Raw genomic sequence first — 17,272 nt, 5'->3', positions numbered from 1 at the left:
GATGCTGTCAAGCAGGCGTGAAGGGGCAGGGAGATTCTGGGTCACAGTGTACTGATTCTCTGTTACCTGGTTTTATCTCCTTTTTATCTCCTTTTTTTAAATCCAAGCTCGTGCCAGCTAGTACAACTTAAGACAGCCAATTCCACAAGTTCATGATGTATAGTACTGTATATGACAAAAACCCCTTTAAAGCATGGGGTGTGTAAAGCTCAAAAACAAAGTCCAGAGAATCTGTTCATCTATCATATCATGAGGGTTACTGGACCCTGGTTGAAAGGACAGCTAAAACATTTCTGAATCAGCATGTATAAGAATAATAATAATAATAATAATAATAATAATAATAATAATAATAATTTATTATTTGTACCCCGCCCATCTGGCTGGGTTTCCCCAGCCACTCTGGGCGGCTTCCATAAAAACCAGAAATACACTAAAATATCAGTGGTATTTAGTGGTGAATATTGAAATGCAAGAACTCAGTGGAAATATAGAGTTCAGGAATATATTATTTCTGATTAGAGAATATTTCTTTCTTTCTTTCAGAGGGTGGTGTACTTGGTGCATTTCACCAAGGTGGGTGAGATCTCCAAAATTCAGAGCAGAGATCTCTTCACAAGGAAGTCATGCCAGAAGACAATGAGAATGTGGGCTCTGTAGGTAAGAATGTCTTTTTCCCCTTGGATGGTATTGAAAATGAAGTCCTTAAATCACACCAGTGGGCAAGCGAATGGTGACCAAACAGGTCCCACAGAAGGCAGTGATAGCCACCAGCTTAGATGGCTTTAAAAGAGGATTGAGCAAATTCATGGAGGAGAAGACTATCAATGGCCAGTAGCCATGATGGCTATGCTCTGCCTTCAAATTTGGAGGCGGCGTGTGGCGCTGTGGGTTAAACCACAGAGCCTAGGGCTTGCCGATCAGAAGATTGGCGGTTCAAATCCCCGCGACGGGGTGAGCTCCCGTTGTTCGGTCCCTGCTCCTGCCAACCTAGCAGTTCAAAAGCACGTCAAATTGCAAGTAGATAAATAGGTACCGCTCTGGCGGGAAGGTAAATGGCGTTTCCCTTTCGCTGCTCAGGTTTGCCAGAAGCGGCTTAGTCCTGCTGGTCACAGGACCCAGAAGCTGTACGCCAGCTCCCTCAGCCAGTAAAGTGAGATGAGCGCCGCAACCCCAGAATCGGTCACAACTGGACCTAATGGTCAGGGGTCCCTTTACCTTTACCTTTAGTGCTTCTGAAAACCACTTCTGGAAACTGCAGGAGGAGAGGGTTCTCATTTGCTTGCAGGTTCCCAACAGCCATCAGGTTGGCCACTGTGAGAACAGGACTCTGGACTAGATGGGCCACTGGCCTCATCCAGCAGATCTCTTTCTATATCCTTGTGGCCCAGAGGCTAAAACCCTTTAATAAAGTTTTATTTTAAATGTATCAGCAGTGGACCAGTGAATGTAGCTCATGTTATGAAAAGACAATATTATGACAAATCTGAAGAATCATGAATTGTGCAGGCTGTTTACGTTAGCCTGTTGCAAGGATTTTAAAAGCTACCAGTGACCAACTCAAATAGCGTCCAAGAATTGACAGATGCAGCAATTGGAGAAAAAGAAAGTGAGGTTTATTGCTGAGCGATAATTGACCCAGTGGAATCCTTTCCAAATACTGGGCCTTGAGACCTATTGCCCAGGGGCTTTTATACCTGAGTACATACATCACAGATCATGACATAATGGGATACAATTGCGAACGGCAGCAAAATAAGCTAATGAGTGCATACAAGCCTTGCTCTTGACCGTACAAAGAGTTCTCTCCCAACTTCTGCTTTTTAGTTTGAACACCAGTCCGACCTTTCCCCTAGATTTATTGCAAGAAATAGAAACTTAGGGCAAAGAGGAACTTTGGCTGTTGAGCTCCTACAGACCATCTGCTATAAGGGACATTCTGCTGTTTCCTGTTTCGCTGTACAGACTGTCTGGACAAGGGGGGGAAATGTGCCAGCACATCAGATTTATCGCTTCCCTTGTTCGGTGAGATAGAGAGAGAACAAGGAGGTACTGGGACAAAGTTCATCTAAGACTTTGCAGATTTAAGCAATTTGCTAAGCTAAGCAGAAGCTTTCACGATTCAAACATGGATTATAAAATCATTATAAAAATATCTGGTTATATATGAATATATTGAAAACTGATAACTGATTATATGGATAACTGATTATATGAAAAGCATAAGGGTAAAATTCCTCCAGGTCCTGCTTCAAGCCAGATTTAATATGTTTCCCTCGATGATAGTGAGAGGAAGATATTTAGCTCTCCCAGAATCAGAGTGTCTCTGCAAATGTAGTAAACAGGAACCTGATACTTTGGAGCATATTTTCTTGTGATTTTGGCATTTATGCCAGAAGACAATTATTAGAGGCCTTGCAACTCAATAGGCTACCAGCGGTTCAGGACCTGCCTTCGGACAGGAATGATCAAATTACTTGAATAGTGGCTGAATTTTTGAGTGCTGTCCATGTAGAAAAACTGGGTCATTATAAAGAGAATTGGTGGTTCTTAATTGATCGGGGATTCGGCAGTGCTGTACTGCGTTATTTATGCAAATTGATTTTCTCTGGAGTTAAAGATCTGACCGGGACAAACCTTGTTATGTTGAGCTCGTATTTTGCATAATTTGTATACGGTGTCTGTTTGATAATGTGTGGTTTGTTATGCCTAATAAAGGATAACTATTTGAGAGAGAAATCAAAAGTACATCATATGTAAATAAAACTTGGAGAGTGTAAAATCTAAACAGCTTTTAAATAAGTAACCCTAAAATGGTTATTGCATGACAGGATTCAAATAAGCAAGATTACACTTAAGTGAGTCTATGAGTGTGTGTTTTTGTTGCAAGCAGGAGAACCAATCAAAATTAATTCCAATTCCAATCAGTGAGAGACTGACTATCCAGCTGCTCTCTCTCAAGGCAGAACTACACTGCTCAGGTTCCCTTCAGCATTATGCAGGCAGAAACAAATGCAGTGCTGGCACTTTTTTCTGGGAGCAAAAGGCAGAAAAGAACTGTTGACATGTGAGGGGAGGCAGCTGTCTCTTTGGAAAGGGAGAGAAATATGTCCCACATACAATGAGGAATGGAATGCCTTGATCATGCAGGCTCAGTGCAGTGCGGTGTTTCTGTTACAGAATATAGTATTTTTGACCTGTAATAGCCGCTTTGACATATCTGTCCTTTTCCTTATTAGTTACTGTAGACATTCCTCACCTAATTTGCTAGTCATTCAGGCATTTCCCCTGTGGCTCTTTCCACTCAAAGGCCCTTTCAGACTTATAAATATGGGACTTCCCAACTTGCTCTAGTTATCTCCCGCTTGGACTACTGCAATGAGCTCTACGTGGGGCTACCTTTGAAGGTGACTTGGAAACTGCAATTAATCCAGAATGCGGCAGCTGGACTGGTGACTGGGAGTGGCTGCCGAGACCATATAACGCCAGTCCTGAAAGATCTTCAATGGCTCCCAGTACGTTTCCAAGCACAATTCAAAGTGTTGGTGCTGACCTTTAAAGTCCTAAACGGCCTCGGTCCTGTATACCCCCATCGCTCAGCCCGGACACTGAGGTCCAGCACCAAGGGCCTTCTGGCATTTCCCTCGCTGCAAGAAGTGAGGTTACAGGGAACCAGGCAGAGGGCCTTCTCAGTAGTGGCGCCTGCCCTGTGGAACGCCCTCCCAGCAGATGTCAAGGCAATAAACAACTATTTTACTTTTAAAAGACAACTGAAGGTGGCCGTGTTTAGGGAAGTTTTAAATGTCTGGTGCTGTATTGTTTTTAATATTCGGTTGGAAGCCGCCCAGAGTGGCTGGGGAAACCCACCCAGATGGGCATGGTATAAATAATAACAATAACATTATTATTATTATTATTATTATTATTATTATTATTATTATTATTATTATTGCTACTTGAGCCCTCTTCTCTGTGATTCTTCACTGGTGCAAGCTACATTTGGTACACTGGGCGGTTCTGGGAGGAGTCACTAGCCCAGACATCAGCATAACATTCAGGGACTCTTGAGGTCATTGGTGGCTAAATCTTGTTGGAGCCCTGGACACATTCAGAATTATGAGAATGTGTTGTGAGCTCTAGTCACAAAAATGTCCCTGTGGGAGTGTGGCATAGCGTAAAATTGCTCTTTTGGCATGGCATAACACAAAATGTCTGCTGCATCTAAAAGAGCAGAATAAGAGGTAGGATCATAGAACTGTGGTAATATGGAAAACTTTATTTATTTTTTAAAGGTTTGAACCTGATAAACAGGGCAGCAGGTTCCAGCAATCTCCTTTCCCAAACATTGCTAAGTCCCATCTGCCGTGTTGCCTGTTGGTGGTGAGGTGTTGTAGATTACAGCTAGAAAATAAATAAAACAGAATTCAGAATTATTCCTGAAGTCAAGTATTCCATGAATATACAGTCACACTCGCATATAAACAGATGTCTTTATTGCTGACTGGTAATCATACTCCTTCATTAGTTAGTTTGTTTATCCTATTCTTCAGCCAGAAGAAAGACTCTCAGGGTGGGCATACAGATGGCTAAAAGAAGTGAGTCAGTCCCTGCCTCAGATTTGCAGTTTGAAAAGGTAAAAGGGAAATGGATTAGGAGGGAGGAAAAAATACGCAAATGAATGTCTAAGTTCTTTTTTTAAAAAAATGGAACACAGAACAGAACAGCTCTGCAGGGAGAAACCAGAGTAATTATTAGGAAACACTGTTATAGACAAGTGATTTTCTGGACCAAAATTCTTCCATTCTGTTCTGTAACATCTTGTAGGTCATTGCCTCAGAACCTCAGTGTCTGAGAAATTCAGTTGAATTTACTCAGCTGAATAACTGAATAACATCCCCCCCCCCTTTCCTTTCTTCTTCCCAAGCAGGTGATGAGAAGGATAATGAAATTCATGATGAGCCATCTTTGGATTCGTTGAAAACAATCAAGCATGAAGTGGGGAAGAATACATTTGGAAACCAAAGGACATCAAAAAGGCAGGACAGAAAGCGGTCAAAGAATTGGAGGAAGAAATACTCTGCTTCTCCATATTCAGAACACCCTCAACTTCCACCAGATACTGAAAGAGTGAAAAAGTGTCCAGTGTGCGGGAAAATGTTCAAAGACAAATCAACACTAAATAATCATCGCAGAACCCACACAGGGGAGAAACCCTATAAATGCATGCAATGTGGGAAGGGCTTCAGTGTGAGTGGTAACCTTACAATCCATCAAAGAACCCATACAGGAGAGAAACCATTTAAATGTATGGAATGTGGAAAGAGCTTCAGTGTCAGCTGTAACCTTACTAAACATCAAAGAACCCACACAGGAGAGAAGCCATATAAATGTACGGAGTGTGGAAAGTGCTTTAGTGATAGCGGAAGTCTCACTTCACATGAAAGGATCCACAGGGGGGAAAAACCTTATAAATGTATGGAATGTGGAAAAGGCTTCTGTGTGAGCAACAGCCTTATTGCACATCAAATAATCCACACTGGGGAGAAACCATATAAATGTATGGAGTGTGGAAAGTGCTTCAGCCAATGTGCAAACCTAAATACACATCAGAGAACCCACACAGGTGAGAAACCATATAAATGTAGGGAGTGTGGAAAGTGCTTCACCCAGAGCGTAAATCTAAAAACACATGAAAGAACTCACACAGGAGACAAACCATATAAATGCTTACTGTGTGGAAAGTGCTTCCATGGCAGTGGAAGCCTTACTAAACATAAAAAAATGCACACTATGGAGAAACCATATAAATGCATGGAATGTGGAAAAGGCTTCAGTGTGAGTGGTAGCCTTACTCTACATCAAAGAATCCACACTGGGGAGAAACCATATAAATGTATGGAGTGTGGAAAGTGCTTCAGCCAAAGTGCAAACCTTAAAACACATCAAACAACCCATACAGGAGAGAAACCTTATAAATGTGTGGAGTGTGGGAAGAGCTTCATTAATAGTGAAAAGCTTAGTTCACATCAAAGAACCCACACAGGGGAGAAGCCATTTAAATGCATGGAGTGTGGAAAATGTTTCAGCCAGAGTGCACACGTTAATACACATCAAAGAACTCACACAGGGGAGAAACCATATAAATGCTTAAAGTGTGGGAAATGCTTCCATGATAGTGGAAACCTTACTAAACATCAAAGAACCCACACAGGGGAGAAACCTTATACATGCATGATATGTGGAAAGAGCTTTAGTGTGAGCAGCACCCTTACTTCACATCAGAGAACTCACACAGGAGAGAAACCATATAAATGCTTAGTGTGTGGGAAAAGCTTCAGTCAGAGTGGAAGTGTTACTACCCATCAAAGAACCCACACAAAGAAACAGCTATATAAATGCATGGAGTTTGAACCAAGCTTCAATCTTGATTGAAAGCTTTCTTGGCAGCAAAAAATGTGAGAATAATATAAATGTCTAAGAAAGCCTTTCCCACCCTGGCTTCCCACAGAAGTTGTATCCCAACTCTAATATGACCCATGATCCATAAAGATCTTAGCATGGATCAAAAGAAATTGCATAAGAGAGACTATAAATCCCCGGGTAGTGGAAAGAGCACAGCAAAATGGTTATGAAATATTCAAAAAACACAGGGAAGAAATAATAAATGTATAAATTAAGAAAGATTTAGATAGCGTGGCTTCTTATTTTATGCAGGCAGGAGTGAAATTATTTAAATATATGCACTCTGAGAGCAGACTTGCTACGCAAGAAAGAATCCACACAGGGAGGAAGCCATATGAATGTATGGCATATGAAATGAGTTTCACAGGGGACATCAGAGAATCCACATAAGGAAGAAACATCTGGGATGCATGTGATGCAGAATCGATACAAATCTTCTTAGACTTCAGAGAACCTACACAGATGAGAACCCACTGGCATGCTTCTGTGACAAATTATTTGATATTTTAGGATTTATTAAGATTATGTTTTTCTCTGTTTCCTGCAAATACAGTAGGTATTCTTCACTCATGCTTCTGGGGATTACCCCTTCCACCAGTGTGCCTACACTAGAATTTGCTCTTTGGATTACAGTTTTTATTTGTGCAGTAAGAAAGGTTGTCTATTGGGAACACACATTGCATGGTAAATGTCTTTGGAAAATGTCCCTGCACCCACATCCAAGGTTAATGGGGTGGATTAGAAAGAGAGGATATGAATAGTAGGAAATAATCAGTTGGTTGTAAAGTTGGACAGTGTAGATTAAATTAGAAGAAGATTTGAGTGGGCAAGATTTGAGAAAGGAAGCAGTGAGACTAATAATGCGTTGCAGTAATTAATGAGGGAAGGAAATGTGTGACCAGTCTGTATTTGAGAGAGGGGACCAAGTTTATAAAAGCTCCAGTTATTAGATGGTGTAGAAGTAGTCGAAATATATATGGTGGCTGATTTTCCATCTTTCGTAGTTTTCTTATACTTGATCTACTTCTTAGGTGCATTTCTGAGACCCACTGCACACTTTCCAACACTGGTTGAGAGTCACCTAATCCATCCCAGCAGCAGAAGTCATGTGTAATGGGGGTGGCCCCACCCAAGCCCCCAAAATTGGCTGAAGCGGCTGTTCAGGAGAAACCCCAAAGTAGAGCATAGGGGGAGAGTGGGGTGTTGCAACCAGCCAGCTGGAATGTTTGTGCAGATGAAACATTTGTAATGGTGCGTCACGGAACTCCATCCTTTGCAAATTGCAATTCCTGTCGAAGTTACTTTAGAGTTTAGAGGTTGTTGGTGATTTGTGTTTGGTCCATTTTTAATGTGGCGGTTGAGATGTAATAAAGAAAATAGGATCAGTTGCACCTGAAAACTTCACTACTAATGTTTATGCTTTAAATACACAATAAAAGATTCAAGTGGTGAATTGTGAAACTTTGAACGAGTATTTTTTTTTTGAAAATGAGATCAGTGTGGTAATGGATAGCCAGAGTCTTGAGAAATTTCAGAAGCTAACCCAATTTCTCAACACTGGCCTTTCTGATTTCAGGTTCCCATCACTTTATTCTTCTGTGTAAATGCTGACCTCTTTGCATGTGGAATGCAGAGTGGTAATGGTGGCAATTGGTAGCATATACCACATTGGAAGATGAGCAAGGGAACAAACCTTTGATGATGCCGCTGACATTACTAGGTCCTGAGATAATGATGCCTGAGTGATCACAAAGCTACCTTAATAAAAGAGGTCTATCCTTTCTAATGAAGCGACGCGGGTAGTGTTGTGGCCTAAGCCACTGAGCCTAGGGCTTGCCAATCAGAAGGTCGGCGGTTCGAATCCCCACACAGGGTGAGCTCCTGTTGCTTGGTCCCAGCTCCTGCCAACCTAGCAGTTCGAAAGCACGTCAAAGTGCAAGTAGATAAATAGGTACCGCTCTGGCGGGAAAGTAAACAGCGTTTCCGTGCGCTGCTCTGGTTCGCCAGAAGTGGCTTAGTCATGCTGGCCACATGACCTGGAAGCTGTACGCTGGCTCCCTTGGCCAATAAAGCGAGATGAGAGTCGGTCACAACTGGACCTAATAGTCAGGGGTCCCTTTACATTTACCTTATTTGAAAGGATTGGGCAGACTCTCAGGAAAGGCAATCAGATAAGGCATTTTCAGATAACCTGACAGACAGGAAAATCAACATTCAAATTTCTGTTGTAGACCATCTTTTCTGTGATGTAGGTATGATGTTTGTGGGGGGTGGTCTTGGGTTACACCCCTTCTGTGATGTATGTATGATGTATGGAGGAGTGGTCTTGAGCTCCAGGGCAGGGAATTTAAAATGTCTATATAAGAGCGAGGACACAAGGAGAAGGGGACAACAGAGATGGTTGGATAGTGTTCTAGAAGCTACCAGCATGAGTTTGACCAAACTGTGGGAGGCAATGGAAGACAGGAGTGCCTGGCATGCTCTGGTCCATGGCATCACGAAGAGTCAGACACGTTTGTTCTGGGTCCTCCTTTCCTGCGTGTGAGGGGAGCACTCTGCTGCAACAGATCAATAGAGATCAAGCTTACTAGCTGCTTTGCTTCTCAATATTCTCTGGTTGGCCTCTGTTATTTTCTCCTACCAATAGGGAACCCACGTAAGGACTCTATACAGGCTCTTGGATACCCCATAAGGGGGAAAAGGGCAGATTTTGTTTACAACAGAATCACAGAATTGTAGAGTTGGGAGGGGCTCCCCAAGGGTCATCTAGTCCAACCCCGCACAATGCAGGAATCGCAGCTAAAGCATCTATGTCAGATGGCCATCCAACCAACTCTCAGGCAGGAGTGTCCACCAACTCCAGAGGGAGATTTTCCCACTGTCAAACAGCTCTTACGTTGACCTTTTTCCTGTGCCAACCTTCTGGCCCTAATTTTTGCTGGCTGCCTCCTCCTGTAGTTTGCTCTGGGGGCTGAGGGATGATAGCAGACCTCCCATTCCCCATCCTGACTGTTAAAACCGCTCAGAATTGTGAAGGTTTGCAGAATGCGACGTGGGAGTGGAGAGAGAGAGAGAGAGAGAGAGAGAGAGAGAGAGAGAGAGAGAGAGAGAGAGAGAGAGAGAGAGAGAGAGAGAGAGAGAGAGAGAGAGAGAGAGAGAGAGAGAGAGAGAGAGAGAGAGAGAGAGAGAGAGAGAGAGAGAGTACTGTCCGGCGCTCCAAAGGTTAAACCAATTGAGTTGAGATTCCTAGAGAGGCAGGGGGGGGGGAGTGCTGGGGAAAGAAATTGAAGTGGGCAAGGCAATAGTAAAGCAAGCTCCTTTTTATGTTCCAGGAAAGGGACTGAACCTCCTGAGATCAAAGAGGTAAAGCCTCAGCGTTGGGTGAAAGATGCTTGCATCCTGTATGCCTCCCCCTGGCAACTGCTGCAGCCCAGCTGGTGTCAAATGCATGGCTCTGCTTTCCTTTGCACCACATCAGAGAGGCTGAAGGGGGGGGGGTCGTGTCCCCTGGGCCCCCCAGGACCTCCAGAAACGCGGCCCAGGCTTGCGCCCCCCCCCCCGAAGGCCGCTTGGGTGCTGCAAACGCAGCAGAAACAACCCGAGAGGCGGCAGGGAGGGGGCACCCCAAATTGCAAGGAAGGGGGCAACCCCGCCACAGTTTTGCTCTCTGCAGCAAGGGGAGGGAGGTACTGGGGGGGGGGGCTGATGTGTCCAAATCCAAAGTGGGCCCCAAATACAATGGCACCTCGGGTTACAGACGCTTCAGGTTACAGACGCTTCAGGTTACAGACTCCACTAACCCAGAAATATTACCTCGGGTTAAGAACTTTGCTTCAGGATGAGAACAGAAATTGTGAATTTAAAGAATATTTAAAGAAATACTACAAAATTAATGAATGTTAGAAAGACGTTGGGTCATAAAATAAGGGGTTAATAGCGGCAAGGGTAAATTTAAAGAAACAAAATAATATTAAAATTAAGCCAAAAGTATGGGAAGAATTTGCTGAAAATTTCCTCAGAAATTAGAATACAGAAAGGGGAGGTATGAGGAAGTCGGGAAAGTAAGTTATAAGAAAGAAAAATTAGAATTTATATATGCTTTATGTTCGTGTTTTCTTTTCTACATTGTCTTATTACTTTGTTTTTCCTTTGTTTGTGTTTTGTATGAATTGGTGAAAATCTGAATAAAAATTTATTTTAAAAAAAAGAGAGAACAGAAATTGTGCAGCGGCAGCGGGAGGCCCCATTAGCTAAAGTGGTGCTTCAGGTTAAGAACAGTTTCAGGTTAAGAACGGAACTCAAGAACGAATTAAGTTCTTAACCCGAGGTACCACTGTAACTGCATTCTTTCCATTGCAAGAACCTCTTGAATGCTTCACCCCCCATTGCCAACCGCAAGATTAGCTCAGTCCTCCCTGAGGGAGCTGAGGAGACCTGCAGGCTGAGAATGATGCAAAGCTCAGCTCAGGGACTGGGTGGGTGGGTGCTCTCATGGACTGTCTTCAGTGAGCGAAGGTGGCAAAAAGCAAGCGGGGTGGACGTGCTCCCTTCCAACTCTATGATTCTGTGGGTAATAATAATAATAATAATAATAATAATAATAATAATAATAATTTATTCTTTATACCCCGCCCATCTGGCTGGGCTTCCCCAGCAATAGCTGTCAACGTTTCCCTTTTTTTTTTATATAAATATTTATTAGAATTTTTAGAAAAAAGAATACAATAGTAATAAACATTATTGCTTTGTTTTAACATAATTTCATGATATCCTTGAACTTCCTCACGTCTCCCGCTCCCATTTACATCTTTAATAATTTTTTGTCAAGCAAATTATCATCTTATTTCCAAATCTGTAACCACTTGCTTAAATACCATAAAATAATTCTCCTACAAATTGTTTCTCTTAATCTCTCTTATCATCAATTCTTAATCTATTTTGGTGATGGCCAATTATTTATAACCAAGCATCCTTCTTAACATTCCACTAAATCACAATATTTCTGCAGGTAAATCTTGAATTTCTTCCAATCTTCTTCAATCCTTTCTTCTCCCAGGTCTCGGATTCTGCCAGTCATCTCCGCCAGTTGCATATAGTCCATCAGTTGCATCTGCCATTCTTCCAGTGTGGGTAGATCTTGAGTTTTCCAGTTCTTAGCGAGTAGTATCCTTGCTGCTGTTGTTGCGTACATGAAAAATGTTCTATCTTTCTTTAACACCTTCTGGTCGACAATGCCCAGAAGAAAGGCCTCTGGTTTCTTAGTAAAGGTATACTTAAATACCTTTTTCAGCTCATTATATATCGTTTCCCTTTTTTAAAGAGAAATTCCGAATAGGAGTCTATATTCCAAATAGGATTCCTCGCAAGAAAAGGGAAAAGTTGACAGCTATGAACCTTCCCTCCCCCCTCTAAAGCTCTGCAGGTTGTTTGGGTACCAACTAAAAAAAAGGACTTCCTTCATTTAGCTTTCAAGTCTGTTTCTTTTTCAATTTCCACCTTGATGTCATTTGCGCAAGGTAAAAACCAGAGGCAACTTAACCAGAGCGCTTAGTGCTTCATTCGATTCAGTCAGTTTATTACAGCATTTAACCCTGTAAGCTCAATAATAATAATAATAATAATAATAATAATAATAATAAAAAATTAAGCTGTAAGGGGTCAACTGGATACCTTTGTTTTGGATTTTTTGTTATTATTTTTAAATGTAAAAATAATTTATTTATTATTATTATTATTATTATTATTTGTATATTTACTATTTTAAAATATAAAATAATGGATATTCTAACGCATACCACAATACAGGAACTGCTCCCAAACATTCATCATGAAAAGTAAGTACTGTGATGGTTCTGCTGTGTTTCGCAGTGCACAGCTGCTGCAGATGTTGTGGCTTTTTGAGCTTTGGCTTGTGCAAAGTGACTGGGAGGTTTTGAGCTTTGTCATTCTGCATGGGTTGTGATCCTCACCACAATAGATCACAAGTATTTTTTATTTTTGCTTCTTGAGTCATACTTAAACCAGTTGTAAAATGTATAAAATGTATCCTTGTGAGGGGCACCATGGATACGCCCAATGAGTCCTAGGAACGGTAGTGTCTCCCTTCCCACCGAATTTAACAAACTACTACCCCCAAGATACCTTGGGGAAAGCCATGTGCTTTGAATGTGTTTTAAATGTATGGTGTGGAGGTGACATGTTGCTTTGTTTTGAGTGTGTGTCTGAAAGGATTTGCCTCTTTCATTTTTTGGCACCACAAAATATTAAGGTGAACCAGCTGAGAAGGGTGTATGGTCTTCAAGGTCTCTCTCATGCACAATTAAAATAATAATATTTGCAGGGAGGCTTATTGTTATTGCTTGTTACTGTGGTATGCATTTCTGTTCTTTTATGTCGTAAATCACCCTTTGATCAAGGGTAGTATAGAAATGTAAGAAATATTAATAATCAAATAAAAACTAGACGCAAATCTCCAGTTATAGCACCCTTTCATTCTTTGCTGGGAACCATAGTAATATTTTTTTTATGTCCATGGGCGTTTATTTCTTAATAGAGAATTTTCTTTATTTTTCAGGGGCTATAATCCTTTGAGGAGGCAGCTGTGCATTTCACCAAAGTGGAGTGAGATCTCCTCGATCCAAGCTAAAGAGCTCTTCAAGAAAGCCATGCCAGAGAATTGTGGGAATATGGCCACTCTGGGTAAGGATTCCTTTTCCTTGGTTGATACATGTTTATGTTGGGAAAGATGGAGGGCACAAGGAGAAGGGGACGACAGAGGACGAGATGGTTGGACAGTGTTGGCGAAGCTACCAGCATGAGTTTGACCAAACTGCGGGAGGCAGTGGAAGACAAGAGTGCCTTGCGTGCTCTGGTCCAGGGGGTCACAAAGAGTCGAACACGACTAAACGACTAAACAACATTATATTTCTGTCCCACCTTTCCTCCAGGTGTACGTAGCTCTCCTCCCTATTTTATCCTCACAGCAACCCTGTGATGTAGGTTATGCTTAGAGGCAGCTACTGGCCCAAGATCACCCACTGTCGGTCCTTTTTGTGATATTTCTCAGGGCTCTGTAGGGATGCCAGTGTGGGAATGGGAGGCTGGGCCATGTGCTCTGGACATGCCTTCCCTGCTACACTGTGTTAGACATGGCCTTGACTGTTGTCCCCCCCCCACTTCCACTTCTCCTGAGGGAGAAATGATGCTTGCAATGTTAGTCATGGATGCGAGTGTAATGCTATATCTTCCTGCTGCAGCCTTCCCCCCCCCCCCCCAAACAGTAGATGAGGTGGTAAACCTCAGGCTCTAGGAACTAGGTGGAATTTAATCCTCCCATTCACACACCCATTGCAAAAAGAAAAGACAAATATCAATGCATGTTGAAAGCTAGCTATCAGGGAGCAAGTCTTACCAAGCTGTGTCCCTGACATGCTGGCTTTGTGTGTGTGAACAGATTCGTTGCTTTCTTTTATTTTCATTCTTGTGTGCCTTCCATAACGCGAGCGCTGGTCCTGCAGCCTGAAATCACACACTGAAATCACACACTGCCCAGGCCTCTTACAGGAACGAATTCCATAGTTGAATTACGTCTCATGTGAAGAAGAACTTCCTCTTGCCATCCTGAATCTTCCAACATTCAGCTTCCTGGGCTGACCCAGAGTTATAGTATTATGATAAGGGGAGAAAATCTCTCTTAATCTCTATCTCCATCATGCATTATGTTATTTGCATCATATACCTGCTTTATTTGCCATTTTTCCTGCCTATAAAGCTTGGTTCATTGTCACATTTCCTCTCAGGAGAGTTGCACCACCCTCTCAGTCGCTTTCAAGGTCCTTTATAAATATACAGAGTGCATATATTGCTGGGGTTCTCATACACACAAACACCCTTATTATATTAAGTTGCAGAAATTGAGGTCACAGCTGTATCACAGAAGAAGAAGGAAAAACCTCATCCACCATTTTTACACCTACTGAAATCAAGTAGGAAATGGACCAAAAGGAACTCAGGTTATTTTCTGAGACAGTAGCATATTCAAAAGGTGATACAGGTTTCAGGAAGGGGAGATTTTGGAGTTTTTAAAAATAGTCGCTGGTAATTGTTCTTGTTGAAATCCTTGGTTACTGTATTAATCTCTTTTTGGGATTTCCACCCCCCAAGCAGGTGATGAGCAAGACAGCGTGAATTATAGGACCCCACCAGAAACAACCCAAGCTGAAGCCGGAACAGAGATATTTGGAAATCAAATGGAACAAAAGAGGCTTAAGGGAAACCATTCAAAGAATGTGAAGATGCCCAGTGCTTCTCAGGATGCTGGCATCCACAAACCTCTGGCCACACAGGATCAGAAAGGAAAGAGAAGCGAAGATATTCTATTAGAGGAGGAAATGTTAAAAAATGAACCACTATTAAATGGACACTGCAGAAAACAAACAGGAGAGAAACCGTATAGATGTATGGAATGTGGAAAAAGCTTCAGCGTAAGCAGTAGTCTTGCTACACATCAAAGAACCCACACAGGCGAGAAACCATATACATGCCTGGAGTGTGGGAAAAGTTTCATTGACAGTGGAAGTCTTTGTGCACATGCAAGAACCCACACAGGAGAGAAACCATATAAATGCTTGGAATGTGGTAAATGCTTCAGTGTAAGTGGAAGTCTAGCTTCACATCAAAGGACCCATACAGGGGAGAAACCATATACATGCCTGGAATGTGGGAAAAGCTTCAGTGTGAGCGGTAGCCTTGCTTCACATCAAAGAATTCACACCGGGGAGAAGCCATATAAATGCATGGAGTGTGGAAAGAGCTTCACTGTAAGCAGTAGCCTTACTTTACATTTAAGGACCCACACAGGGGAGAAACCATATGTATGCATGGAGTGTGGGAAAAGCTTTAACAAAAGTGGAAACCTTAATACACACCGACAAACTCACATGGGCGAAAAGCCATATAAATGTTTGGAATGTGGAAAGACCTTCAGTCAACATCAACACCTCACTTCACACGTAAGAACCCACACAGGGGAAAAACCATATAAATGTATGGAGTGTGGAATGAGCTTCAGTGATGGTGGAAGTCTTACTGCTCACAAAAGAACCCACACCGGAGAGAAACCTTATAAATGCTTGGTATGTGAAAAGACTTTCAGTCAGTGCGGAAACCTTACTGCACATCAGAGAATCCACACAGGAGAGAAACCGTATCAATGTATGGAATGTGGGAAAAGTTTCAGTGTGAGTGGAAGCCTTTCTGCACATCAAAGAACCCACACAGGAGAGCAACCATATAAATGTGTGGAGTGTGGAAGGAGCTTCAGCGTGAGCAGTAGTCTAACTTTACATCAAAGAACTCACACAGGCGAGAAACCCTATAAATGTAAGGAGTGTGGGAAGAGGTTTAGCAAAAGCAGAAACCTTAAAATACATCAGAAAACCCACACAACGAAGAAACCTGCCTGAGGTCTGTTCCTCAGACTTTCAGACTAAACAAGCTAGGCCTTAGCAATTGTGTGGGCATAGCTGGTACAGAAGTAGGATTCATAACACATAGCCCTTCATGGCCTAGGACCCTCGTATCTACAGGACCACCTCTCCCAGTATGCCCCACGGAGGACCTTAAGGTCCATAAATAGCAACATCCTAGAGGTCCTGGGCCCTAAGGAAGTCAGATTAGCCTCAACCAGAGCCAAAGCCCTCTCAACACTGGCTCTGGCCTGGTGGAATGCTCTGCCTCATGAGACCAGGGCCCTGCAGGATCTGATTTCTTTCCGCAGGACCTGTAAGACAGTTGTTCTGCCTGGCCTTCGGCTTGGAATAAATTTGATTCCCTCCCCCTCTTCTTTTTTCCTTTCTCCTCCTGTGATGGAACTCCTATTTGGGGACTTCCCTGGCTTTCTTCTGGCCCATTTGGACCAGTCTGGAAAGTTAGCCTTGGTGGAGACTTGACGTTTTCATCCCCCAAAAAGTTTTTGATTTGAGTTTCCATTGAAATGAGGCTGTATTTTAATGTTTTAATGTATTTTAATCTTGTTTTTAAGTTGTATTTCAATCAATTTGTTTTTATGTCGGGTGTTAGCCGCCCTGAGCACGGTCTTGGCTGGGGAGGGCGGGGTATAAATAAAATTTATTATTATTATTATTGTTATACATACTGATGCACAGGGAGAGGGGGCACCAAAGGCAACCAAGGCCCCAAAATAACTAGGACTGCCCAAAGACCTGTGATGAGCTGTTATCGCAACAAAGGCCCAGGAGAGACAGGTATTTTTGCTCCTTATGAGCCCTCCTTGTTACTTGCTAGGTGGCTGGGAGGGGGAGTATCAGTCATTGCTGAGGGCCACCAAAAAGGCCTGGAGGGCCACATGCTCTAGGTGATTCAGCTAGGTAGACATGCAAATAGATTAGTCCCACTGGGTTTTCTGCCTTCTTAGCTCCGTGAAGAAAGGTTAGACTCTACAAGAGAAAATCTGGTGAAACAAGTCAAGTCCTTTGTTCAAATAATTGCCCTCACTGGTCTCATCAGCATCTTGAAGAGTTAGTGTAATGATTCTAGGGGTTGCTCATGCGTAAATCGGCGCCACACCTGGCTGGGTCCCTTTCTATCTGGACAGCCACTCACCTGTGGCTGTCTCAATCGCTGGCAGAATCCGTCAGTGGGCGTTTCTTGAACTTCTTCCAGCAAAGAAGCTCTTTGACGCCTAGTCTCCACCTACTCTCCCTGCGCGGAAGTGGGTGTGGGCAGCGGAGGACCCGTGCTCTCCCCGCTGGTCTCCGGCGAGGAGTCCTGGAGCCACCTCGCCGATTCC

General features: G+C 42.8%; 2 protein-coding genes across 3 annotated transcripts; both read left to right on the top strand.

The window, feature by feature from the left end:
• The first annotated feature begins 542 nt into the window (after nucleotides 1–542).
• LOC309364773 (uncharacterized protein) lies at nucleotides 543–7,923 on the top strand. 2 transcript variants are annotated; one of them, XM_081902670.1, is made up of 2 exons: nucleotides 543–660; nucleotides 4,928–7,923. In XM_081902670.1, exons 1-2 carry the CDS (start codon nucleotides 627–629, stop codon nucleotides 6,430–6,432), a joined length of 1,539 nt encoding a protein of 512 aa, XP_081758796.1. In that variant the 5' UTR covers nucleotides 543–626; the 3' UTR covers nucleotides 6,433–7,923. The 2 variants fall into 2 exon arrangements, with proteins under 2 accessions (XP_081758796.1, XP_081758795.1); XM_081902669.1 differs by having other exon boundaries at nucleotides 4,925–7,923.
• A 1,805-nt stretch (nucleotides 7,924–9,728) lies between these two features.
• LOC309364907 (uncharacterized protein) lies at nucleotides 9,729–17,035 on the top strand. The gene is made up of 3 exons (XM_081902911.1): nucleotides 9,729–9,825; nucleotides 13,037–13,161; nucleotides 14,626–17,035. The coding sequence occupies exons 2-3, from the start codon at nucleotides 13,128–13,130 to the stop codon at nucleotides 15,924–15,926; spliced, it is 1,335 nt and encodes a 444-aa protein (XP_081759037.1). The 5' UTR covers nucleotides 9,729–9,825; nucleotides 13,037–13,127; the 3' UTR covers nucleotides 15,927–17,035.
• Nucleotides 17,036–17,272: the final 237 nt, after the last annotated feature.

This window comes from Podarcis melisellensis (genome assembly GCF_964234715.1).
Source record: "Podarcis melisellensis genome assembly, chromosome: 2".
Taxonomy (NCBI): Eukaryota; Metazoa; Chordata; class Lepidosauria; order Squamata; family Lacertidae; genus Podarcis; species Podarcis melisellensis.
The sequence above is the reverse complement of the archived record's forward strand: the minus strand, read 5'-3'. Positions and strand labels throughout refer to the sequence as shown.